Source organism: Staurois parvus, unplaced genomic scaffold (genome assembly GCF_062004578.1).
Source record: "Staurois parvus isolate SC_StPar_1 unplaced genomic scaffold, SC_StPar_1.0 ptg001087l, whole genome shotgun sequence".
In the NCBI taxonomy this organism is placed as follows: domain Eukaryota; kingdom Metazoa; phylum Chordata; class Amphibia; order Anura; family Ranidae; genus Staurois; species Staurois parvus.
In genome coordinates, this window is record NW_028318883.1 from 2,047,336 (window position 1) to 2,073,492 (window position 26,157).

Genomic DNA, 26,157 nt, shown 5'->3' on the forward strand with positions numbered 1-26,157 from the left:
TTGTTTACACACAGGTCTCTCCCCTGTCACTGATACTTGGTGATCACCAGGTTCCGGCTGGGAATCTCTGGCCGGAACCTGGTGATTGACATCTGCAGCCACCAATGGTGGCGTGGGTAGGGTGCGCACCCCCCCAACCCGAAAAGTCAAAGCACATATTATATACATGTGATTTTGTGCAGTTCTGCCGCCCTGTAGCAGTAGTTCTGCTATAGGGTGGCGGGGAAGTGGTTAAAAGTGATTCTAAAGGTTGTAATTACAAAAAAATAATTTAAAAAAACCAAACAAACATAGTATACTTACCTGCCGTGTGCAATGGCTTTCCACAGCGCACCCCATGTCTCGTTTTTGGGTACCCTATTGGCGGTCCTGGCTCCTCCCACCTGCAGAATGCCCCCAATAGCAAGCCTCTTGCTATGGGGGCATGCTCCTGTGAATGGATGTTGTCCATTCATACACACAGTGCAGCTTGGCCCTACCTCGCTCTCTCGAATCAGTGGCTGTGATTGACAGCAGCAGGAGCCAATGTCTCCCCCTGCTGTGTGAGCCAGTGAGGAGAGAGAAACTCGGGAGAGCTGTGGGTCTCATGCATATAGCTGGATCAAGATGAGGCTCAGGTAAGTATGGGAGGGAGGCTAAGGGGGGAGCTGCACCCAGAAGGCTTTTTACCTTAGTGAATAGAATGCATTAAGATTAAAAAAAAAACCCTTCTGCCTTTAGAAACACTTTCATTTCATGGTGTTTTCAGATATGCATTTGTAAACAATAGGCTAATCTTATTTTTGTACGTAATTAAAACTTTTACTGGTATACTTCGTTAAAAATTATGTTTAAATAAGGTTTTACAAAACAAATGGCATATGTGAGGTTACCAGTCAGCCTACACTATTGGCGAGACTTAGACCATTTCGGAAAATCTTTCTGTATATTCAGTATGTTAAACAGTCATTTTATCTTACAGTTCACTACAAGGCTTTTTGAGGAGGAGTAAACAGTATGAGCAGTTGAGAAAAAATATTTAATTTTACTAAATGGTTCTTTTACGTATATTTTTATCTGTTCAGATCATTTTGGTCTGTCTTTAGTTAAAAAATAAACATTACACCTACATATTGCATTTTAGTAAACATCCCTCATTGTTCTTTTATGATTTACAGAGCAGCAAATATGTGAAAAATGGCACCTTCAAAACCAGACATGACAATGCATTTGTGGAGAAAATTGGAGAGATTTTGAGCAAGGTAAGGGAGGAAAAAAAAGGAGAATCCTCCCACCCCTTTTTCTTTTTTATCTGATGCCGTTTTTATTCACCAATAGATGTACATATTTCATAGAGAGCACTGAACCTTTCACACAAGTCCATAGTTCTACAGCAGCTTACAGTGTACTTTCCGTGCCGTGCCTTAGTTCTACAGACACATAGCTAAGATGATTTAAAGGGTACCTCCGCTCTTGTGGGGGGGAAAAAAAAAGGGGAAGTTCCGCTTTAAGCCTTTGTCCCCCGCTCCCCATTAAGGATTGGCACCTTTTGGGGAGTGAGTACCCGAATTTGACAAGTACCTGATCCCACTTCTGCTGCAATCACCGTCCTAGGCAATCGGAAGCGGAATTTGTCCCCTTCCCTCCCCGTAGTCTTCTGGGACACGTGACAGGTCCCTGAAGACTACGGGCCATTCATAAAGCGCAGCGCTTCTCGCGCATGCACAGTGGGCACCCCGACTGTGAAGCCACAAGCTGTCACAGCTGGGTGCCCACACTGAAGATGCCAGTGCCAGGGAGAGGAGACGACTGGTGAAACAGTTTTTGTAGCTGCAGACTTTTTTTTTCCCCCAGGTGGAACTCCGCTTTAATAAACATTTTCTCTACTTTTCAATCTGCAGCACTGTAATTTTCTGTAAAATTCAATGCAATATGGCTATGTACAGTATGACTGTCAAGTTTGCAGTAAGATAAAAGTTAGATTTTGAGAATCCCCTGCAATAAAAGGTCATTTTTGGTGAAATACCCCCTAAGTGAAAAATACATCACGTCGGGCTGGTTCACAACATAGAAACGTACTCCAGATGCGTTCCAAATGTGATTCTGCCTGTGCATTTTTGACGTGTTCTGGTTCATTTTTTCCCCTCTTTCTTCAATTTAAAATAGGGACATGTGCGTTCTGGTTCATTTTTGAGGTTTTTACCACCTTCCAGTACAGTTCTGTGCAGGAAAAATGCAGCCTGTTCTACTTTTTTTCTGCAACCAGAATGCACTGGAACTGCAAGCACTACTAACTAACCTACTTTTTGTGCATTTTGGGTGCAGAAAAAAAAGCAACTGAAACACATGTAGGGTGAACTGGCCCTAAAGGGATGCAGACCCAACCACCTTTCTCATTAGAGCCCTGCAGGTGCTGCAGCAGATTGAATCTGTATGGGAGTGGTTTCATAATTATCACTCTGCAGATGGACACAAACAGTTATTTCTTCAGAACAACAAAAGACAGGAGTCTGCAACAAAGTTTGATAAAATCCCTGCAATGTACATTGATGACCCAGAGGGGATTTTTTTCTCAGCAAAAGTGGAGTTACTCTAAGTGAATACTCCAGGCAAACATATACTGTACATCGGGTAATATAAGTATTGAACATGTCATTTTTCTCTGTAAATATATTTCTAAAAAAGTGCTATTGACATGAAATTTTCACAACATTTCGATAACAACCCATGTAATCCATGCATACAAAGAAACCAAACCAAATAAGTTCATAAATTAAGTTATGTGTAATAAAATGGAATTGACACAGGGAAAAAGTATTGAACACATGAAGAAAGGGAGGTGAAAAAAGGCACGGAAAGCCAAGACACCAGCTGAAATCTTATCAGTAATTTGAACCAGCTGATTTTTGCACTGACAAGGGGCAGGATTGATTTCTGTTTCAACTGATAGCCTATAAAATGGTCATACCAAGGTGTCACACAAGAAATATCTCATGATTGGTAAAAGCAAAGAATTCTCTCAAGACCTTCACAACCTTATTGTTGCAAAACATACTGATGGCATTGGTCACAGAAGGATTTCTAAACTTCTGAATGTTCCAGTGAGCACTGTTGGTGCTATAATCTGGAAGTGGGTAGAACATCATTTCACCAAAAACGGGCCACGACCAAGATTTCTGACAGAGGAGGGAAAAGAATTATTAGAAGAGTTGTCCAAGAGCCAAGAACCACTTGTGGAGAGCTTCAGAAAGACCTGGAATTAGCAGGTACAATGTTTCAAAGAAAACAATAAGCAATGCACTCAACCACCATGGCCTGTATGCACGCTCACCAAGCAAGACTCCATTGCTGAAGAAAAAGCTTGTTGAAGCTCATTTAAAGTTTGCTGCACAACATTTAGACAAGCCTGTGGAATACTGAGAGAATATAGACTGGTCATATGAGACCAAAATTTAACTCTTTGACCTCTAAACATGGTATGTATTATGGCATCCAAATGGCACTGCACATCACCCCAAGAACACCATACCAACTGTGACGTTTGGAGGTGGGAACATCATGGTATGGGGCTGTTTTTCAGCATACAGTACTGGCAAACATGTCATTGAAGGAAGAATGAATGGAAAAATGTACCAAGACATTCTTGATAAAAATCTGCTGCCATCCACCAGGATGATGAAGATGAGATGAGGGTGGACATTTCAGCAAGACAATGATCCCAAAAACAAAGTCAAGGAAACTCAATTGGTTTCAAAGTAAGAAAATAAAGCTGCTAGAATGGGCCAGCCAATCACCTGACTTGAATCCAATAGAAAATCAATGGAAAGAACTAAACATCAGAGTTCATAGAAGAGGCCCACGAAACCTTCAAGAGTTGAAGACTGTTTATGGGGAAACTAGTCACATGCATTACTCAGGTGTGATTTTGGCCCATTCTTCCAAAGGAGGGGTCTTGAAGCTGTCATTGCCAACAAAGGATTTTGTGCGAAGTATTAAATAAATGTCAGTTAGCGTGTTCAATACTTTTTCCCTGTATCATTCCATTTTATTGCACATAACCTAATTTCTGAAGTTGTTTGTTTTGGTTTCTTTGTATTTATGGATTACATGAGTTGTTACCGACATGTGGTGAAAATTTCATGTCAATAGCACCTTTAGTAATACATTTACCGAGAAACCTGGTGACACGTTCCATACTTATTTTACCCACTGTACATGTAATACAACTTTGTAATAATAACTGTACCTTTACTGTTTGACTTGCCAAAGAATCTATACAATCTTATGACTTGCACAACTCTGCAACAACCAGACAGGTAGAAAATGTAGTTCCTGATTAACCAATTTATCTTCCTGTCTTAAAGGACGATTAACCACTTTTCCACCACTGCCATTTAGAAACTGTGGCTAGTAGACAGACAGGCTTTTAAACACATTCCTTGTGTTTAAAGCAGATCTCCAGCTTTTTAGTGAAGTTTAGATAGTTTAAGTAAGTAGTTTGTTTAGACCAGCTTGGTGCAAACAAAGTGTTATGAGCACTCTATAAGCTGTGTGGGGCCTCAGCTACATACCGTATACAGTGCTATGTTCCGGCGGTAAGACAAAACCTTTCTATCCCACTCCCAGAATAAAATAAGTTTCAGGCTGAGCGGTACTTTCACAGGGAGTGTAGTTTTCTATGGATGTCGCAAACAAAGGTTTTCCCAGCAACACTTTTTTTGTGTAGTATTCTATGAATGAATACAAAGCTTCCTTTGATTGGAGATCTAGGCATCCTCAGCCCACCTCAGCCAAGCTTGGTCCAAACAAACTATCTAAACGTTGCCAAAAGCTGAAGATCAGCTTTAAATTTGCATAAGACAATTAAATTTCACTTTAAGCTATACATCTTCCCAAACACTTACACAGCCCAATGAAGGCACCTGCTTAGGTGTAGCAAGCAGTCTAAAGACAGAAAGATAGAATATGAGGGGAGGGAGCTTTGTGCCTCAATGGGTCCTGAGAAAAATGATTTTATAGGAGTACAGGAATGTCATTTTCTATGTTGTCCATTGAGCAACGCAGCTTCGTAATAAATAATTCCTCTGGATAAACTGTGGGTATAGGATTTTGACTTTTTTTTTTGATGTTTGAACTGGATAGACTTTTGTCTTTTTTCAGCCAGACAAACTATGTAACTAGGAAAGTCCAAAGGAAGTCCAAACTGAGGGACAGGAACACAGACAAACCAGTCCACAAAAATAAAACCAAAAGGTAAACCAAGGGGCATTAAATAGCCACTCACAGAACCTTTCGGCCTAAACTAGCATCTGTGGAAGCAGACACATAGACCTTGTAAATCTTGGAGAGAAAGTATTACAGAAGAACAAATCACAGCCTTACAAATCTGACTGAGGCACATAAAAAGCCCAAGAAACACTAACTGTCCTAGTGGAGTGGGCATAACAGGAAAAAGGAGGAACTTTATAGTGCAACCCCTGGAAGTTACAAGATAACCAGTCCATTCCACTTAGAGATTCTGGATACGGAAGCCAAAGAAAGTCTTTTAGGACCTCCTGGAATGATGAATAAGAAATGAATCTGCAAAAAAGAAGCAGTGGCAAAAAGATAGACTCTGATTCAAAAAAGAGGTCATAATGATATTGACAATACTAGTATCAAATCACACCATTTGAGTGAAGCCCTAATTGGAGAGTAATGTGTATAACTATCTATATTAAAAGTATAAATCAGTAAACTATTAACAAAAGGATGCAGACACCTAACACTTGATGGCGCTAAGGGCCAATATTGTGTTCTACCCTCAAATGCAGGAAAGAATCACGAGCCACTGAAAAGGGGGGGGGGTGTATTTGTCCTACAACATATCAAAAAGAACCGCCAACAGACCCACAAAATACATTTGTAAAAAGCACGGTAAGGAACCCAAAACCACAAATGACACTTTGAGCTGAGGTCTAAATGTCCGCCTGATAGAACCTGAAGAACATCTGAACAGAGGACTAGGTGAATCTTGAGAATCTGGGAAACAGATGCTGGAGAGCCCAAGGAGACACCAGCACACCTGGTAGAATTAGCTCTGGTAGGGAAAGGAACCTTTTCTTGTGTAGGCCCTGTAAATATGTTGTCTAATACACATGTCTAATAAAGCAGGAGGCTTTAGAAGGGCCTGCTGGTAATTCAAAAACTCAGTTTTGCAAACAGAAGCTATGGCGGACAGGTAGACCCAACAGCCCAGACAACATCCAAGCAGTGTAGGGAAATTTCCTTCGTGTGTTTTTTGCAGCAGAACAGAAGGAAGAGAGGACAACATCCTCCTTGAGGTGAAAAAAAAGTGGACTTTGGAGGTAGAAAAAGAAGGGCTTTGCCTCAAGACCAACATAGAACTGCACCTAACAGGCATAATGGGCACCAGAAAGGCAAATTTACAGATGAGGTTATCCAGGGGGATATCTTGAGTCAGCTTAAAGGGAGGTCTCTGCAGAACAGTGAACACCAAGCTGAGGTCCCATGGTGCCAAAGCGGGGAATTTATATATGCAACTTCCTGAAGAAAAGTATTGATTAAAAATCACAAAGCGAGAGGTTTCCAGAAGAGAATGGATAAATTCCTCTTCCTATCCCCCCACCATATGCATAGGATGATAGAGTGTGAATCTACTTGTTTCACAAGGTGGAGTGAAACTGGGCAAAGGGAAAAGCCTGAAAAAGCAAATGGGGAGGTGCTTTTTGGATTTGAGGGGTCTACGTGTGGGATCTTAAGGAAGCAATATTTTCTGGCTTTGGCTGCACCGAGATTAGGCTCGGGTATTCCAGATAGTGTGAGGGCTGGAGAGTAGAGTTTGGAAAATTGATTAACCAGTTGATGGTTTGAAGGAACTGAAACGTCCTGGTGGCAGAAGAGTCTTTTCAGAGGGTCATCCAAATACCTGTGACACGAGTGCCCTGAGTTCGCAGAAGAACAAGAAGCGGGGCAAGCACTTTTGTGAACACTCTTAGGGGGAAGAGGAGAGAATCTTACAATACGAAACTCCTCAATGAAGGAGTGGATCTAGTGCCTCAATGACTCTTAATATATTGGGAGTGTCAACATAAAATAGTCAAAGCGATTAATAACTTTCTACTAGATCATTCTAAAGATCATACTCCTTTACATTACCAATTGGAGGCCCTCAAGCAGTTCTTTGAGGGATTTTCACTCAACAAGGAAGGATAAAAAAAAGAAAAAAGGTGGCTGCTATCACATCCACATTGACCAAACTTCATAAACTGAAAACCAGTCATAAAATGTCTCCCTCTGCTTTAGTTCTTTGAGTACCCAATCTAAACTGCGAGAAGTGATTCTTTAGTCACTTTTAAAAATAAACTAGAGATACATAAATATAATTTTAGTCACAAATGATCAGTAGATCACTAGCCAAGCCCCTACATCCCAGAGCCCAACATACCTTCATCTCCCATCTTCGGGGGTTCTAATGCCACAATTCTAAAAATGTTTAGTGATTTCTATAAAAAACTATATAATATCCCAGAACAATGCTCTCCCACATAAACAAGTACATATGCTGACCTTCCTCACCCGTTATATTCCCCCCCCCCAGTCCCTTGAGGCACATATCTCAATCCTTAAATGGACCCACTCCTTGTGCTCTAATTATCTCAAGATCTAATCCAAAATCCTTGCAAGTAAACTCAAGCTACTGCGCCTAATCCACCTAGACCAGGTGGGCTTTGTGAAAGCCAGAGAATAAGAACATAATCAAAACATCCTACTACATAAACTTCCTCTTTGCCTCCTGTCAACTGATGTTGAAAAGGCCTTTAGCTGTAGGAATTTCCAAAATACATATTCAGACTGATATTTCTCTCACTTTTTAAATCAGAAATGGTACCCATCAGGATCGTCCCTCATCTCCCTTCATGTCTTAACAGTGGAGCATCTTGCTATTACATTGCATCAAAATCACATTTCAGGATTCCAAATAGGCCCTCATCATTCAAAATTAGCCTTATTCATGGATGATCTCCATATACAGTATATGTGCCACAGCCTCACCTATCAATGCCCTCAATCAAGAGTTTCAACACTGGTTCTTGCAGTAACTTTAAGATGAACTTCACTAAATCAGAGATCTTAAATGTTTCCCTATCACCAGCCCAAATGCATCAGCTGGAAGATACATTTTCCATTTAAGATATGCTGTTCATCTGTGAATAAATCTCCCCTCAAACCTGACAATTTTTCTCTCTAAATTATTTACCAGTGCTGAACACATATACTTCTAAACATTTCTCATGGTTGGGTAAGGATATTCTCCTATGGTTTTTATACATTTTTAAAGCAGTCCCCATTAAAAGCCCCCCATGTTCTTTCTAAACACAAACAAAAGATTTTGCAGCACACTTACCAGCCAGCCTGCAACATGTCTGAATTAAGCTTAATAATCGTTAAAACAGTGTTTTGTTTGCACCCTCAGCTGCAGTGCCCATGTCAAGGCTACTCTGTTTATTGCATTCCTAACTTTAAATATGCCTGGAGGGACTAGCAAAGGCTAGGTATAGGTTGGGGTGGTTGCCACTTTTTTGTTCTGTTTCTAAACACTTCAACAATTGTTTAATACTTTCACCTAGACTAATAACCACCCCAGAATAGGTCGTAGAACCTTATCAATGCCTAAGACGAAAGGAGGGGCAAGTGCCCCAGATGTGACTCTATTGCAAATCAGCAACACTTACCAGAATTATTGACTAGTTCCATCTTTCATTCTCGAAACTGTTGGAACCTACTGACCTTTTGAAATTGCCGTGGACCTTTCCTGACCTTTGTAAAAGACTTAAACCATTTATATCGAAATATAGTTGGCTCTATGACACCCCTCTTCAGTAATCCTGCTTTTCCATCAGCACTTCAAAGTTCTACTTTTTGCCCCTTGGAATAAGATTACCCATTGTAGACCAACCTCAGCAATACAAGCAGACCCTGTCTCACCAATTCAAACCCAGGTTCAGTTCATCTTCAAAATTCAAAACTGACCGACTTTTGAAGTCTCATATATTCATGTAATTTCCCTAATATAGTCAGTTCTCAGACACATACTACCCTCCCTCCCTACATGACAGTTTGGGAAAAGGAGCTTCAAATTGCCATTCCCCCTGAGGAATGGGTCAAATGTTTTATCCTGACACACAAAACTCTCAGTGGCCAATAATATGCAAGGAAAGAGCTTCAAAATGATAACTAGTTGGTACTGTTAAACCCCTACACTGAAAATCCACAACTGTACCTTCCTTGGTAGAATGGGTAGTAGAATTAGATTCTATCAGAGACCTGAATACCTGTAATCTCAGGAAAATGATCAGAGCAGTTTATGAAAACCTGGGCCTCCTTGTCAGTTTTTTGCCATTCATCCAAGTTCAAGACTTGGATTTCAGGGCAGTATTCCCTGGATTAAACTGAGCCATAATGGAGAACTCCTTATGGGGACACAGTGGGACAGGTAAGTGTCCTTTTTTTCAAAGTCAGCAGCTACAGTTTTTGTAACTGCTGACTTATTTGTACATTCAGTTTTCACTTTGTCATTATGGGGTATTGAGTGTAGAATAAGGAAAAAAAAATTAATTCAAACAACTGTAGTATCAGGATACAACATAACAAAATTGAAAAAAAGTGAAGGGGGTCTGAATATTTTTTTAATGCACTGTATATCTGTAGACTTACGGCATCTGTTTAGATGTGTGCAGGTAAATTGCAATGAACATGCCAGGACATCACCACTTTGGTGTTTTATATCCAATTGTTTTGCATTGCGATTTACATATTTTGTAATGGTTATGCAAGGTCCATGATCTTTAGTCATCATTGCTGGACTGCTTCCAGTCTCAGGGAATGAAATGCACAGCTGATAACTGCAATAAACCTTTCAAATCCGATGTCATGTAATTATAACTGGACACCTACATGCTTACTATAGTGACGAGTATGCGTACCTGGGCGTGCTGTGATCAGTCATGGCTTGTCACTTTTGATAGAGCTCTCTGTTGTGTGAGATTCCCCAGGTGCACAATCAGGATTGCTGAAGTCAGCATTTCAACACTGAAATGGATACTGGGTTTATAGGTCAAAGCTATTATCTATTGCAGGAAGTTTAGATTTTTCATCATAGGCATTGGAAATCGTACATACTAGACTAAACCTCTGTGTGTGTGTGTATATATATATATATATATATATATATATACATATATATATATATATATATATATATATATATATATATATTAGAATGTCTTATTAAAGCTGAACTCAAAAAGGTCAACGCTACCCCTGCAATGTGGCTACCCTGCACTGCAAGAGTTAAATGCTGCTTGTTCTGTAGGATAGCATTGAAAAGGATTTTTACTTGCCTTATTCCTCACTTCTCCCTGCAGTCATTGCTGTCTTCTTCGGAGTTGTTAGGGCTCTCAGCATTCTCATTTACAATGTAGGTACTGTATGTGATCACATCAGTGTGGCTGCAACCAAAAGAGTGACAAAAGGAAGTGACTTTGGGAGATCAAACAAAGAGGAGGAAAGCAGCAAGACAGAGTTAGTTAAGTAAAAGGGCTTTTTTAATGGAACCCTAGATGAAAACGAACATTTAACTCTTGTGTTGGGGTGGGGCTCACTGCAAGGATAGTTTTAAATGTTCCCCGAGTTCGGTTTTAATATATTATAAGCAGCTGAGGCGGTGTCATGCTTAGCTAGAGTGTGATTACAGATATAATGTATTGGTGCTCAGGAAAACAGCCATACATCCCCAGCCTGTTCCAGAAAAGTCTCACCAGGAAAACATCCAACTCACTGCACCAGCAAACTAGGAAGTTGGCTGGTACTGGAATTTTGCATGCAGACAACCCACCCACTCACATCAGCTTACACTAAGCTGCCAACAGTCCAATGACAGACGTTCAGTAGTGCCAAGTATAAATACACATTAATACTTTCAGTAAGGCAATCTGGATTCTGGCTATTTACATTTCTTAATTATAGCTCTGCCCACTTCTTTAAAGCAATCTATACAAAGTAAAGTTGGAATTTCAAATTGGCTTATAGATGGGTGGTTTTTTGTTTAGATTTGGCTATATTTCAAGATCCAGAACTAATCAATTTCCAGAGGTCCTAGCACATAGACTGATACACTGTACAACTGCTTTACAGTATATACTTTGACGATGGGCTGGTTTAGAATCTGTGCCTATCATGTGGTCTTTATCCCCAATACCAACATACAGAACAAGTAGAAAATAACTACATAGTAGAAATGCAGACCTAATTAAAAACCAAGCCAGGTTCTTCTTTCCATGCTACAAAAAAAAGGTGCTTTTATTTTTGAGTCCCCGTGTGAAAAATTCCATTTATGTCTTCCCCTCGTTACCATGTAGGAGGGAAAATCTCACCAATGAGAATGCAAATGATTAAAATTTGGCCTCTTGCACACAGTTATAATAATTTACTGATGCCTAGGACACAGGATCTTGATGGCAGCAAGATCCTGAATAAAGAAACACAAGTTTTTCTGTAAAGATGGAATGACCTTGTGTATTTGCTTTGTGACAGGAGGTCAGGAAAAACTGCTGGTTGTGTCTAGCCATTATACATATTGTTTGTTTGCTATATAGTCAGCTTGCTGGACTTGTTGATGGGTTAATAAGTGTGAATACTCTGGGCTCTATAAAACTCCTGATCTGCTTAGGGAGGATGCTCCACCTTGGAACCAGTTCTCTGTGCATGGCAGACTAGGTACGCAGAGAGCTACCTGTGTGGTGAGAATTAAGCCTGTATGGCTAGAACGATGTTTATTTCTTGCTGACAGGTAAGGTGCCTGGGCAGCAGTAGGTTGCTTAGGAACAGTTAGTCATGTGACTTTAGGACCAGTGTGTTAGTAAATCCTTGCCACTTTGGGCAACTTCTTTTCTTGTTTACTTTGTTGACGGGTGCACGTTTCAATTGCATGCCTATTAACTATGCTGTAGACTCTTCCATGGAGTCCTGGACAACCTGCTGCTGAGCAAAATTCTCACAGCATTTAAATGTGTGTATGCACATACATGTGTAAAAAGCGTGAGCTGGAGTATTTGTTACATGCAAACATTAGCTGATAGTTTAGTTTGTCTGAACTGAGAAAGGGCTTTGTTTTGCTCCTAATAGGCATTTCTGTTACTGAAGGAAATAGTTTAGACCTTCCTATCTTTTTACTAATGCTAGCAGCATAAGAGTTAAAAAATATTGAATGGGAGAGTTTAGTTCTGCTTTAAAGTGATATAAAGCTGGAGTGTGGTATTAAGGGAGTTCTATAATAAGACCACCACAACCACAATACACATGCATTTCAAAAGCCACATACTGTTTACACCAAGACTGAAAGGTGGTATGCTATATCACATTGAGAGCTGTGGGTTTAACCTGAGTACAACTCTTGATGCTGGTCTCGGAATTTTTTGTACTTTGAAAAGCTATAAAAGTTTTACAAAAACGTACTTAATGGAGGAAGCAAACTAGGTGGTCATTACCCTTCACTCTTTCCTTGTTTACTTTGTAGATGTGTTTATTAGTAAATTGCATGTTAATGAAGCACGTTTTCCTACTTTACAACATTAGAGAAAACTTCAATAACTGGTTCCTAATTTTTGCTTTTTATCCTTTTAGCGGTTGCATGGACTTCCTGATTATGATGAACAAGGCACATACAAGCCCCGGGTATATGCATTCGAAGGGGATCTTGATCGAATTGCCTCAATGGAATCCATCAACTGCCAAGATGACACCATGGACTTTGGTTTCCTGGATCAGTTTGACCCAAAGTTTGCCAGATTAGAAGAAATCTGCAAGAAGTAAAGATGCAGTTTTTTTTTATTGCAGACTGGATCCAATGGCACCTCTGCCTGGCTTTGCACTGAGCAGCTCTTGAAAATGCATCTTAAAGGGACTGAGACATTGTCTCAACCAAGCTTACATAGGCTGGGACTGAGGGAAATTATCGCTACACTGCGGCTTATATGTTTTGTGCTGGGTATTGTACTATGTGTGCGCGCCTCTTTTCTTGTTCTGCTCACTTAATTTGAAATAAATTATGTTGGATCAGTTGAGATCTTGTAAACACTTCCAAGTCTGTCCCTGGAACAGTGTGCCAGACTTCCAGGATTACTGGCTGAGAGCTTCTCAGGAACAAAAAGGACAAAACAGGACACAATTACTCTTAAATAATGAAACAAAAACCTGAATACTGATTTTTGGGATAAATGCTTTACTGCAAAAACCATTATGGACCACTTTGAAAGACCACAAGAAAAAAGTTGATGTCTTGTCTACTGCACAAGTTATTCAGGTATGATTTTCTCATGGCTGGCATAGCCGCTACATTCAACACTGGTTTTAGGTTCTACAATTGCTACAGTATAGATTGGGTTAATGGGCAGGGTCCCATACCTTTTCCTCTTCAAGCTCCTACTAAGTCACCTTTGGCCGGATGCACATGGCTGTCTGCGCAATCTCTCAACATCAGATATCAGTTTAAAGAAATGCCTAAACAGTAAGTAGACACTGAGCAGAGGACTGTTGTATCCATGCAAAGTCTAGTCTGTCCACAGGTAGTCCTAACTAGGCTTTCTTTCTAAAATACAGATACTGTGCTTACTCTGATTTGATAGCAACTTGAAAGTAGCTTTGTTAGTCTTTATTTTGTGACAGCAATTTACAAATCAGACATCTGATATTCAGTAATGCGGTTCAAAGTGTAGTACCCTGCAGAAACCACATTTATGTTTATGTAGTCAGATCTGTGGGAATTGACTGTGGCCAACTGTGCTTTGCAGCCTGCCTTACTGAAACATGTAGTAACATTTGTTTACACAGCAATGACAGACAATCTCTCGATTAGAAATCAGACTTTGCTAGCTTGACAACACCAGAAACAGAAAAAAACTTAAGCTAGCCATTCATGTTTATATTTCCAAATAGCAAAAATGGATCTCTCCTGTATTCAGCAGACTACGGCGACCCATAGCTGCTGGCCACCTGAACAGTGACTGTATCTGATTGAATAAGGGGGGGCAGACACTGCTCAAGACCAACATTGGGAGTCCAGCGTGTTGTATGTGTGAAGTGGCCTCAGCACCGTGCAAGCCACGCCCACTGATGCATTTTGCCCTGCCCATCGAGGCTTGGTCACTGTGACCAAGCCCCGATGGGCGGGTTGAAGTGGTGTCCGTTCCCCCTTATTTCATCCCAGACACTGGAATGGACTAAGGACGCTGCTCCCTTCATTCCCAGTCAGTGAGGTGATCTTTTCTGCTTATCGGGCTTTGGAGAGGCGCCATTAAGCTTCACACATTAACTTCTGAATATAAGAAATCAACTTATGTCAATGCCAGCAGGGCCACTGCAGAATTGGCCAAAGTTCCAGCAATGTATGGCCATCTTTATTGCTTAACTAGAAGTGGTGCTTTATGGAAAAACTAGAGCAGCCATGCAGCTGTTGATAGGTCATTATTTAGTATGACGTATTGTCCTTACTGAGCAGATCTGTTGCCCATTACAGCACTGCATTATAAAAGTTATTAAGACCTTGCTTACACTTTGAGCTGGGAAAGATGGTAAAAATAGACACTTGAGCTGCAGTTTTACTGCCCCCCCTCCCCTTTAAAATGGCATAGGGGGTAGGTAGCTTTGGTGCTTTCTTTCTTGACTGCAGCAAAGTTTATAGCACATCTTATGTTCAGTTGGCTGTACCACCGCTAAATGTGACCCATTCAAATGGATGGGGCTGTGCAACAATCGACCTGCAAAATGGTTGTGTCATTTGCTGTGGGTGAGGAGGGAACATATTGCTTGTCAAATGCTCTCTGAAAAGTCCTCCTCTGCGGTTCATTTTTTAGAGGGGATGCAATGACAGTCGCAAGTTTAAACAAGGCCTATTATTGGTCATGTAACTTTAAAGGTTTCTGTGTGCTTGTGGAAATCAGTACTAGTGGCTGTTGCAATGAAAATATCTACCTCATCATCAAGCAATAGTCACCTGCTTTTGTAACATAGAACAGAAAGGTGGTCTGCCTGCAAGGTCAATTCATTATTTGTCCATATTATATATTTATAAACATAGTTTCATTTTTCTGAAAAGGAGTTCAAAACTGGGAGTTGTAAACATAAAAATGAAACACCTTTTTATCAAATGAAAACAAAAAATAATTCTAATTGATTGCTATGGGCAGCAACTCCAGATTTGAGCTCATTTTCCTTTGCTCCAGTTTCAATAAAATTAGCCTCACAAAAACAAAAAGTGGCCAATAGCTAATAAACCACAATAAGACGCAATGAATTAGAGACAATTTGGTAGGAATACCCACCAAAAATAGGAACGGAGTGAAAATGTTAGAATGTATATTTTTTTATAACATTTTTTTACTGCATTGTACAAAGGGACTATAATGTTTTGCTATGTGTATCTTTAAGCCATGTTTAAGTTTGGTAAATTACATTTTCAGTTTAATAAAAAAAAGGTTGGACTCAGTCTGGCTCATTAGTCTATTGTCACATATACTTTCTGGGGTGTATTTATAAAGTGTCAAATTCATGACAAAGATTTGCTTAGCAACATTTCATTTCTCTAAAGTTTTTAAACTCTCTCTACATTTATAAACCTACGAAAAACTCAATCACCGAAATCTCATTTAATCGTTTTCATATTACTTAAAAGGGTAATTATCAATTTCATATCTGCAGCTTTCACTAAAATAGTACTTGGTGATCCTGCCATTTAGGTCCTTGTTTAGGCACTGCATGTGAAATTGTGACAACACTGTCAAGCCTGTCTAATTGTACTCCTGCATTGTCACCCTGTCACAAGGAAATCCTATGGAAGCACACAATATCCAGAGCTGGTCCATAGTTGTCACCATCTAGAAAGCTACCCTGAGAAATGCCATATAGCCTTTCCTAGACAGCACGTACACAGGAAGTGGCTGCGCGAGATGATCCAACACTGAGATGCAACAACCATTGAGGGAACTAAAGATGAAAAGGATTTTAGAGAAAAAAAAAATAAGACACGGTACTAAATCTCATTGGGTTAGAGACTATACCTAACTTTACTGATATGCTTTACCCTACTATTCACAGACAGGTCCTTTACCAGATTCTAACATTTTGCCGCTTTATATGGAGGGAAGGTAAGAATTTGAAAATGCACAGAAAACAGCCACCGTTTGAAAGCAGAGAAACAAGTGGAAAAAAATACTGGGGGTGAAAATTCATAAGCAGTTTTTTTATACTGCAATTGAAAAGAATGTAAAATGTGACTAAAATAACAAATCACCTACATTTTTTTTCCACCTGCTATAGAAAATCTTTTATTTTCTTGTTTATAAATTCTCTAAAGCAGCGCTTATTCTGTTACAAGCCTCCCCTAAATTACACTTCCCAAATGCAGCTTATCATTGCTCTACTCAACACACAAGCAACATTTATTCTGTCTTTCCTCTACCATAATGTGCAAACAGGGAAAATAATGAGCAGATACAATTACATTAGAGCAATGGGAAATTCATTCTTCTGCTGCCATAAAGAGAATCTGAGTGGGGAGGTAAAGCAGAGTGATCACTGATGGAGTTACCGAACTGTCAACCACCTCATTTACCCAGGTGTATTGTATGTGTAATATATACATGAAGAATATATAAATGTGCCAACTATTGGCCACATAAACTCTTCTTATTGAGCTGCACACCAATTATGCCTATTTACAGAACCCTTTACACAGCTACTTATTCTGGAAACTGACAATTTATATTTGAGATGTTGTGCTGTTCTTCCAAGGACACGTCTGTTTTCAGCAATCTTACATCTTATCATACCTTCTTCATTCAAAAGCACACAGAAAACAGGTGTTAAAATGTGTTTAATGAATCCACATCCACATATGCATGCTCGTCTCATTCAGTTGTAGCAAAGAAAAACACACCAACGTACAGTGCACACACACAGCAGACAGTTATATAAATGGCTGGTGAGGTACAATAGTGTGAACAGGACCTGAAATAGAAATTCTGACAATGCGACATTACTTCCAGTCAAATAAATCCCCTCTAACAGGCCAATAGAGCAGTTTAGCTCAAGTGCTGGACAGTTTTGCCCACCTAACTGTTCAATACTTTTCTGCAGACACAACATGAAGTCCTACAGCAGAATTATTCAAAGATTACAAGTTTCCCTAAAAAGCCCCCACTCCTTGGTGGTTGTATGCTGCCCCCTCCACGCATCCGATTCAGCCAGGGCAATTCTTAACTGCTGATGCCACCACCCGAACCTGTAGGAACTATTCCAACCAACAACCTTTTTGAAGACATCTCATTATACCTGGAGGACCCATAAAGCTATTTATAAATGTTGCAATGTACGTAGTGTTGCTGTGTATGTGGAGTCTCTAGGTCCCTAATGCACAACCTCCAGCCTTATGGCCACACGGGGCCCTTTAGCACTATCTGTCTGGCCCTTGGACCCCAGCAGTCAGTAGTGAGGTCATCAATTTGGGGTCTATAATGACCATGATCTTTAGTGTTCCATGGCTCTGTCTGTGCCCTACAGCCTGTCCACAGTCTGTAGTGTCTGCAGTCTTTGACCATCTCCTGTAATATGTCAACAGTTTCTAACAGCGTTCTGTAGCATTCAATATACTGAATGTTATGTGCAGCCCCTTAGTTATTTTTGGGGCCACAGCTAAGGCTCCAATGCTGCTTTAGGTTCTGTAATGTTATAGAGGTAAAACAGCAGGACAAGAAACAGCAGAGGGAGCCAATGATCCACCAACAAATCCGTTTTATATCCCCAAATCATTGCTACTGTAATCCCGATTAAGATGAGCCATATAATATGCAGATTTAGATTTACCTGAATAAAAACAGACATAAAAAACATGACTCACAGGCTCACCCATCCCCACATTATAAATTAGAATTATATGCAATATGAAGTCGTCTCTATCTATATGCTGTATGAGGTGTCGATGAGGATAGTGAAATTCTAGGTGAAGATAGCTCATTCATGCTGCAGAAGTGTCTACAAAGCATTAAAAATGAAAAGGACGGACAATTCTGGAAATGTGATTCCAAGAACAAATGTTTACAACCAAGACAGTAAATATTATAGGACAATATTTACAAGACGGTCCCTTGAAGTCTCAGACATTTGACAAGTATACTGTAAGCAGTATCAAACTCATAAATAAAAATGTCATATAAAACAGCTTACCACTCTTTGAGGCTGCATTCACATTTGAGTGTTTTGTAGCGTGAAGCTCAAAGCTCCAAAAACTCAAACTTAAAAAAAATCAGTTGTTCTCTATGGTGCCTGTTCATGCTATCAGGTGTGAACAGGCACCATAGAGAACAATTGATTTAAGTTTGAGCTTTAAACTACAAAACACAACAAGTGTGAATGCAGCCTTAATTTGGTGGCGGCATTCCCTTCTTTTTTAGTTTTTTTCCCCTCTTTTCACCTGGTGATTGGACAGTAACACACTTCTCGTTTAGGGTGGCTCTAGTCTACGGAGGAGTAAATGAGACACCTTTGGACAGCAGCATTGTCAATCTGGGGAGAGGGCTGTATTAAACAAACTAGATTTAGATGGACTTTACTAACAAAATAATAGCAACCTCTAGCTAACACTTTTTAAGCAATTACAGCAACAGTTTTTAATTTTGGGATAAAAGGTTTTACATGAATAAAAGCGGATCATTTTAAGCAACCCTGTCAATGTTAAATGGTTTGTCTCAACCCTCTAATTGCCACTTTTGCTGGACAGCTTTGTCTGTTAAAGAGTAAAAACTGTCTAAAAATAATTGCGGAAATACATCCTAAAAAGACTAATGCAACTATCACATGTGGGAAACTGTAATTAAATAGATTTTTGTTTTTAGGTCTAATACGGTTTTAATTGTACACCAACTGCATTTCTACTATGAAAAACTGTTATTGTTATAACTTTTCCAGGATGGCTTAGGATACAGAAAAGCAAGTGTGTAGATGGCTAATTTTACTCACCGCTTTTTTCCTTTATCCTTAAGATAATTGCACATTAGGTGTTTAGCCCCTTTCTATCCAGGAGGCACAACTCTATGGCAGGTTGAAATACACCTCATCTGGATGGGGCTGAATGCTACCTGTACTGTGTGGTACTGGTTCTTAGGGGCCCTATGAATTCAGGAAAGTAAGAAAGTGCCCGGGAGCACAGAATACATATAAAGAGCTAAATGTAAGTACTACTTGTTACAGCATTCAGCCCCATCCAGCTGCAGCGCATTTCAGCCTGCCATAGACTTTATGAGGCTGCAACATCTGGCCTGTACCCCGCACCTACAGTGCTGTGAAAAAGTATTTTCCTGATTTTTTTATATTTGTCACACTTAAATGATTCAGATCATCAAACAAATTTGAAAGTTTTATGAAACAAACATGATCCGAGTAAATACAAAATGCAGTTTTTAAATGACAATTTAATTTATTAAGAGAAAACAGCTGTCCAAACCTGCCTGGCCCATGTGAATAAGTAATTCCCCCTCCCCCGTTTTCTTGCTAAATCATGAATAAACTAGGAGTTAAATATATTTGAAAACTGAGTTAAAATTTCACTTGCCACACCCAGGCCTGATTACTGCCAGACCTGTTGAATCAAGAAATCACTTAAGTAGAAGCTGTCTGACAAAGTGAAGCATGCTAAAAGATCTCAAAAAGCAACACATGTTGCTGCTATCTAAAGAAATTCAATAACAGATTAGAAACAAAGTAATTGACATGCATCAGTCTGGAAAGGGTTACAAAGCTGTTTCAAAGGCTTTGGGACTCCAGTGCAACATGGAGAGAGCCATTATCCACAAATGGAGAAACCGTTGAACAGTGGTGAACCTTCTCAGGAGTGGCTGGCCTACCAAAATTACACCAAGAGTAAAAAACTGACTCATCCAGGAGGTCATAAAAGAACCCAGAACAACATTTAAAGAACTGCAGGCCCCACTTTGCTCAGTTAAGGTCAGTGTTCATGATTCAACAAGAGACTGGACAAAAATGGCATTAATGAGAGAGTTCCAAGGTAAAAGCCACAACTGACCAAAAAGACTGATCTCATATTTGCCAAAAAACATTTAGATAATCCAAAAGACTCTTGGGCAAATATTCTGTGGACTGATGAGACAAAAGTTGAACTTTTTGGAGGGTGAGCATCCCATTACATCTGGAATAAAATTAACACAACATTTCATAAAGAGAACAGCAAACCAAAAGTCACACATGGTGGTGGTAGTGTGATGGTCTGGGGCTGCTTTGCAGCTTCAAGACTTGGTCGACTGGCCATAATTGATGGAACCATGAATTCCGCTCTTACCAGAAAATCTTGAAGGAGAATGTCCGGCCATCATTTAGTGACCTCAAGCTCAAGCACACTTGGGTTATGCAGCAGGATAATGACCTGAAACAACCAGCAAGTCCACTTCTGAATGGCTCAAAAAAACAAACCAAAACTAAAGGTTTTGGAGTGGCCTAGTCAAAGTCCGGACCTAAATATGATTGAGATGCTGTGGCATGACCTTAAACAAGCCGTTCAGGCTTGAAAACCCTCCAATGTGGCCAAATTAAAAAAATTCTGCAAAGAAGAGTGGGCCAAAATTCCTCCACAGCGATATGAAAGACTCATTGCCAGTTATCGCAAATGCTTGATTGGAGTTGTTGCCGCCAAGGGTGGCACAACCAGTTATTAGGTTTAGGGGGCCATTACCTTTTCACATAGGGCCAGGCGGGTTTGGGCAGCATTTTCCCTTAATAAATGAAATCATCATTTAAAAACTGCATTTTATATTTACTCAGGCTATTTATGTGTAATATTAAAATTAGTATGAATATGAATATGAATCATTTAGGTGTGACAAATATACAGTGCTGTGAAAAAGTATTTCCCCCTTCCTGATTTTTTTTTTTGCATGTTTCCCAGGTGAACTAAAACATTGATATTGGATACACATGGGCTGAAATGTTAAAGTTTATAGGGCAAAAACATGTAAGTCCCCAAAACACCCATGTACTTTTTCATGCTTCAGAGATGACAAGAGACAATTGAGAATAATGGGATTTTTCATCTTTTATGGCCAGTCTCTATCTTTCAGGGTTGTCAGGCTATGTGCAGCAAAGCCCCGAGGTGTAAATGGGGGCTAACAGGAGAAAAACACCACAGAAATAAAGGTTAGGAATTTGAGTGCATGGTGGTTTCTAGTGTATGTATTAGGTATACCAGTAAGTACAGATTGCTAATAAAATTGAATTTCTACATGCAAATGATAAATTTGATATATTTGTTACATTGATTTATTTTGTTTTACAGTGACTAGCTTCAGGGAATCTGTCAGCTTATTAACATTTGAGTAATGAAAAACCATTATTTACTGCTAGTGACCGCCTAGGATTGCCAGCAGTAAATGCCATGTCCAGCAAGGTCAACTGGCCCAGTGTCTAAACTTTGCTACATAAGAGTTGTCTATCTCGAACATATAATCAGAAAGTACAAGTTTTTGGCAGGGTTTCCAAGCACCTATCAATCTTAGGTTGCTCTGTGTATAGGTCAAGTGCAAGTTAAAGGTTTTTGCAGCAAAACACTGTGGAATCTGATAGATGAGAGTGGGAGAACAAACAGGTTTTAGCACTCTTAAAAGTCTTAATGGGGAGTGGTTACATGTTCTGCTTCTTTCTACTTTATATTTTAGGACACACTAACAAAAAATATAGCAAACTTGGAGCTGCTGCCTACAGCAATTTGCCAGGTCTTATCTTTTAATTTCTATATGTTGTTAAAGGCAAATGTGATACACAATGATGGGCATTAGCACCACATGATAATAAAAAGGGACGGTCTGCTGACAGGGAGGGGGGATGAATGCATATTACCGTAACATGATATGAAATATAACCTGGTGAGCATAGGAAACTATTTTCACTATGACATGCCTTGGCTGGCATTGAACCGCTGACATGTATGAAGGGTTGTATGGATTATGGAGGTTACTTGCAAGGCCATGGAACCAGTCTCTGCATTGACAAACAAAGCGGCATTATCCCTGAATGTGTTTCAGAAAGACAAGCTGCCGGCTTTGTAGAAAAATATTGTAAATGAAGTGTTGCCATATATTTCAAGGTAAGTTCTACTATAAATCAGGGGCATTTTCTGAATGCAGATCGTCCACGTGCAAGAACATAAGTTGGGATCAAATCTATGGATCTGAAACAAGGGAGAGCCATGGCACAATGCAGCCACATGTACATTAACACCTTCCCATACTAACAGCCCTCAGTAAGAAAGCTAACCATGTGCTGAGCAGAAAGGTGGGTGTGACCACATTGTGTTTGGAGTGGGTGGGTCTTAAAGGGTACAGTTACATAAAACCGGAATCCAACATACATTTACAACACTCACCACAAATTTTTTAAAAATTATACTTTCATTAAAATATGCTTCTCAGGCAGCACGGCAGTGATAGATTTGTAACCTTTACACCTCCATTCACATCTGGAGTCCCCCTTGTACAAGTTTCATTTTACATCAAGGAAGTCCTCGTCCTGTGAATGCTGGATAAAGTTCATTATTGGTGGCTAGGTAGTGGTTCTAGCAATCAACAACAGGAATGATGGCAGCAAAAGCAGGGGAGAAACCTGTGCTGGGGACTGCAAAGGGGTTGTAGTGGCCCGTAGTTAGCTTTGAGACTATTCTTGGCCTAGAGTGAGGGGCACTCTAGGCCAAGAATAGTTGTTTTAGTAAAAATGATACATTCTCATGTTGTAATTAACCAAGCACACAACATTCTACTCCCATAATCTCCCATGAGCTTGTTCAGGCATGCCATGTCCCCATCTTTATTTTCTAAGTAGCAGAAACATGGAAGAGAAAAAGAAGTCTGCATAATGTTGAAATATTAAGCCATGCAAGAACCCATTTGAATCTTCCACTAATCTGAGGAGACAATGTTATGACAGAGCAGGACAAATCTCACTGTGATCTAGCAGCCAGCTGAAAATGTCAAGAGCCAGAAAATACAGCTGGTCAACATGGCGATCAGTATTTCCTATGTGATTTATCTGATATATATACACCCACTTTGTTGTCAGTGTCCTGTCCACGCACATTACAAATCTATATGGTTTCTCCCACAAACATGCAACAAATGCATAGTGTTTCAATGGCCAGACATGCACACACATATGTAATGGATGCATAGTGTCCCCTGTGAACAAACACATACTTGTTGCATAATGTCCCCTGTGTAACTGAGTAACACATAGTAACAATTGCCTTGTGTTCAGAGATTCTTGTTGCCCTATATTCAGGACTCTCTGCCATTGTAAATCTTTGCCACAACAGATAAGTGAATTCTACATGATAAAAGTAAAATAGAAATGTAATAGAATTAATAATCCCCCTCCCCCTCCAAACAAAGGTACATTTTGTAAATATTCCCCAATTATGAACCAGATCTTGCTTTAGTTTGCATCTCTCAAGATCTTTTTTTACAGATTGAGAAAAATGAGAAAAGGAGGACACTGGTCGTGTGCACATTATCTAACTATATGGAGATTACAAAATGTATTGGGACACAGTATCACACTGTATGAAACATGACAGTGTACGTGCCTTCCCTGCAGGGAGATTCTTTGGCAAAATTTCAACAATGTCATCTGCAGATGCTCTATAAATGCAATATGGTAATTGCCAGCCCTTTACTGAATGCAATTACCTCAGCTAAGTGACAGTAGTATGTTGATTCTGCGCCATTTTTCTTTTATTTGTATTCATACATTAGCCAAGCCACAAAGACACCCAGGTCTGACACTTGGTAAATATGGAATAACACCATTTCTCTTAAATCACTGACACAAAAGAACCCCCGACCCAGAAGACTCAAACAAGACCTCAGAAAAACCATAACACTGTCAGACAGTCCAATTTCCTCTACTAGAGTGTAAAACTTGCACTAATCCCAGTGATAAATGCTGATTGTTTGCACTTGCATTATTAGCTTCTGTATCGGGTCTGTGGAGATCTACTGCCCTTTTCCTGAGCTCATTAAAACCACAACTAAACATTATTGTTTCTGTACAAAATTCTCCATTAAAATGTCAGATTGTTTGTTTAAACTTCGTGAATTTTAACAGTTTAACCTGAAGGGTTTAAACTTGCTTTGACTTGATATAATGAGGAACAATAGTATAGTAGCTTCATGAGGAGCATAAAAATAAAGAACCCAGCATTCAGTTATAAGTAAAGCTGGCCATACTCACCCTGCTCCTATGAATTTTCTCATCACTGCATTTGAAAATAAAAAAACAATCGACCCAAACAATGATTGGAAAGCCAAATGAACTTTGTTAAAATAAGATTTCAACCAATCTTCTAGTAACGTATTGCTAGTTAATGTTGCCTTTTATGAACTGATAAGCACTTAAAAGTGTGCTTTGTTCTCAACTTAGTAATTTCTACACATTTGTAACATAGGTCAGAAATATTAGATTTTTTTGTGAAATCAACAACCTTTAACAATGTCGAACAGTTTCATAGTTGCAGTTCACAACTGATCTAGGAGTTCTTGTGCCCACAAAGGGGGTATGAGATGAGACTTCTCTCAGCATGTTGCACAGAGGTCAATATATCCTATACCTGTGGGAGCCCTTTACTGCCAAAACCTGTGGGGGACCAAGACTACAGCCAGGCCTTTAGGATCTTCCTTTCCACTCGTTACCACTTGACCTTCCATCTTTCGTCCCTGCTGTGAGCTACCCTGCTTTAAACCTTACTTTTTAAAGAAGCTTTGCTAGGTTGTCAAAAAAAGAGGTTTGCTGCATCCTGGGGGTTCAAACCGATTTCCACCCCTTCAGGGTTGCCTACCCCCTGCAGTATACCAAGCCCTAAAACTAAACCTTCCCCTTTGTTCTATATAGACTTCTTGTCCAACACCAATAACTCCTAATTAGCAATTATTACTCATGATGCTTAGAGTGGTTTCACTTTCAATAAGGAAAAAACTCACAGTGTAGCAGCAAAATGGCTCCAAAATATATTACCAGAGGCATGGAACTATGAGACCTTTGTACAATTCTGGACCTGAACCTAGTGAATTAACTACATCAAAATTAAACCTGAGGCATTTATGTCAGTACAAGCTAGTTCATCAATCATCAATTATTACCCATTTTCCTGGAGGAAAAATGCCCCACATGAGAATTGATTTAATGCATGAGAGAGGCATTTTGCCCCAAGATTAATAATTTTGACCAGGAAAACACACCTGAGAAATAGGTAAGGAAATGAAGGAACAAAACACCGTAACTCATATGAAAAGGATTATGTTCAAAGGTCATCATCCTGTACAGTTTTAAATGACTTGCCTGGCATGCCTTCATAAAATACTTGATTGTGCACCAGAAAAGTTAATTTTTTACAGTAGCCAAACGTATTTGACATAACATATGCTGCATCTCTGGGACCTGCTAAATTCATTTTGCACTTCACACTGGTGCTACAGTAAGCAATAGATCAACATATGGCTGCAAAATAAATGTAACGGTGAACAAAATATTTTATAGGGCAAGATCCTGCCTGACGCTACAGGACTGATGATGTGAAGTCCCTTAACCAATTATGTCAGGACAAGGAGATTTATATCTAAATCAGAGAAGAAAATGTAACAGTGCCAAACAATACACTGTACCTATTTCTCATGTATCAGTTTTGCTACTGAAATCATATAACATCCTAATGCGATGCAATCTTCATTTTCAACTGTAGGTTTATGTAGATATATAAAGCAGATGAGATGAAAAAAAAATAAAATTTTTTCCCAGCAAACAGGCTTAGATGCCACAAAATACATTTTCTACAACTCAGATATTCTTGCAGCTTGTAAATGTTTTCTGTCACAGGTGTGGTCAAGGACAGTCTGTCCAACCTGCTGAATGCACCAAAAAAGCAATTTGTATGTTTTCCAAAAGCCATTTAGTTTATAGGACAAGGTTTCCAAGGCAAACCGGCACCTCCTTCTGACAGGTTTCACCTTATACACGGCATAACTGGCCGACCCTACATTTCCTAACTTTGCAATTGAAAACTGCTAATAGAAC

The 26,157-nt window shown here is 39.6% G+C and overlaps 1 protein-coding gene across 2 annotated transcripts in view; it reads left to right on the plus strand.

Annotated features, from left to right (window-relative positions):
* The window catches only part of LOC149440439 (cadherin-like protein 26), a 113,117-nt gene extending 97,595 nt beyond the window's left edge, over window positions 1-15,522 (plus strand). For both annotated transcript variants that reach the window (XM_089658662.1, XM_089658663.1), the window contains 2 exons: window positions 1,158-1,241; window positions 12,664-15,522. In XM_089658662.1, coding sequence (XP_089514788.1) covers window positions 1,158-1,241; window positions 12,664-12,852 — 273 coding nt within the window. In that variant the 3' untranslated portion in view covers window positions 12,853-15,522. The remainder of the gene's footprint in view (window positions 1-1,157; window positions 1,242-12,663) is intronic.
* Window positions 15,523-26,157: the final 10,635 nt, after the last annotated feature.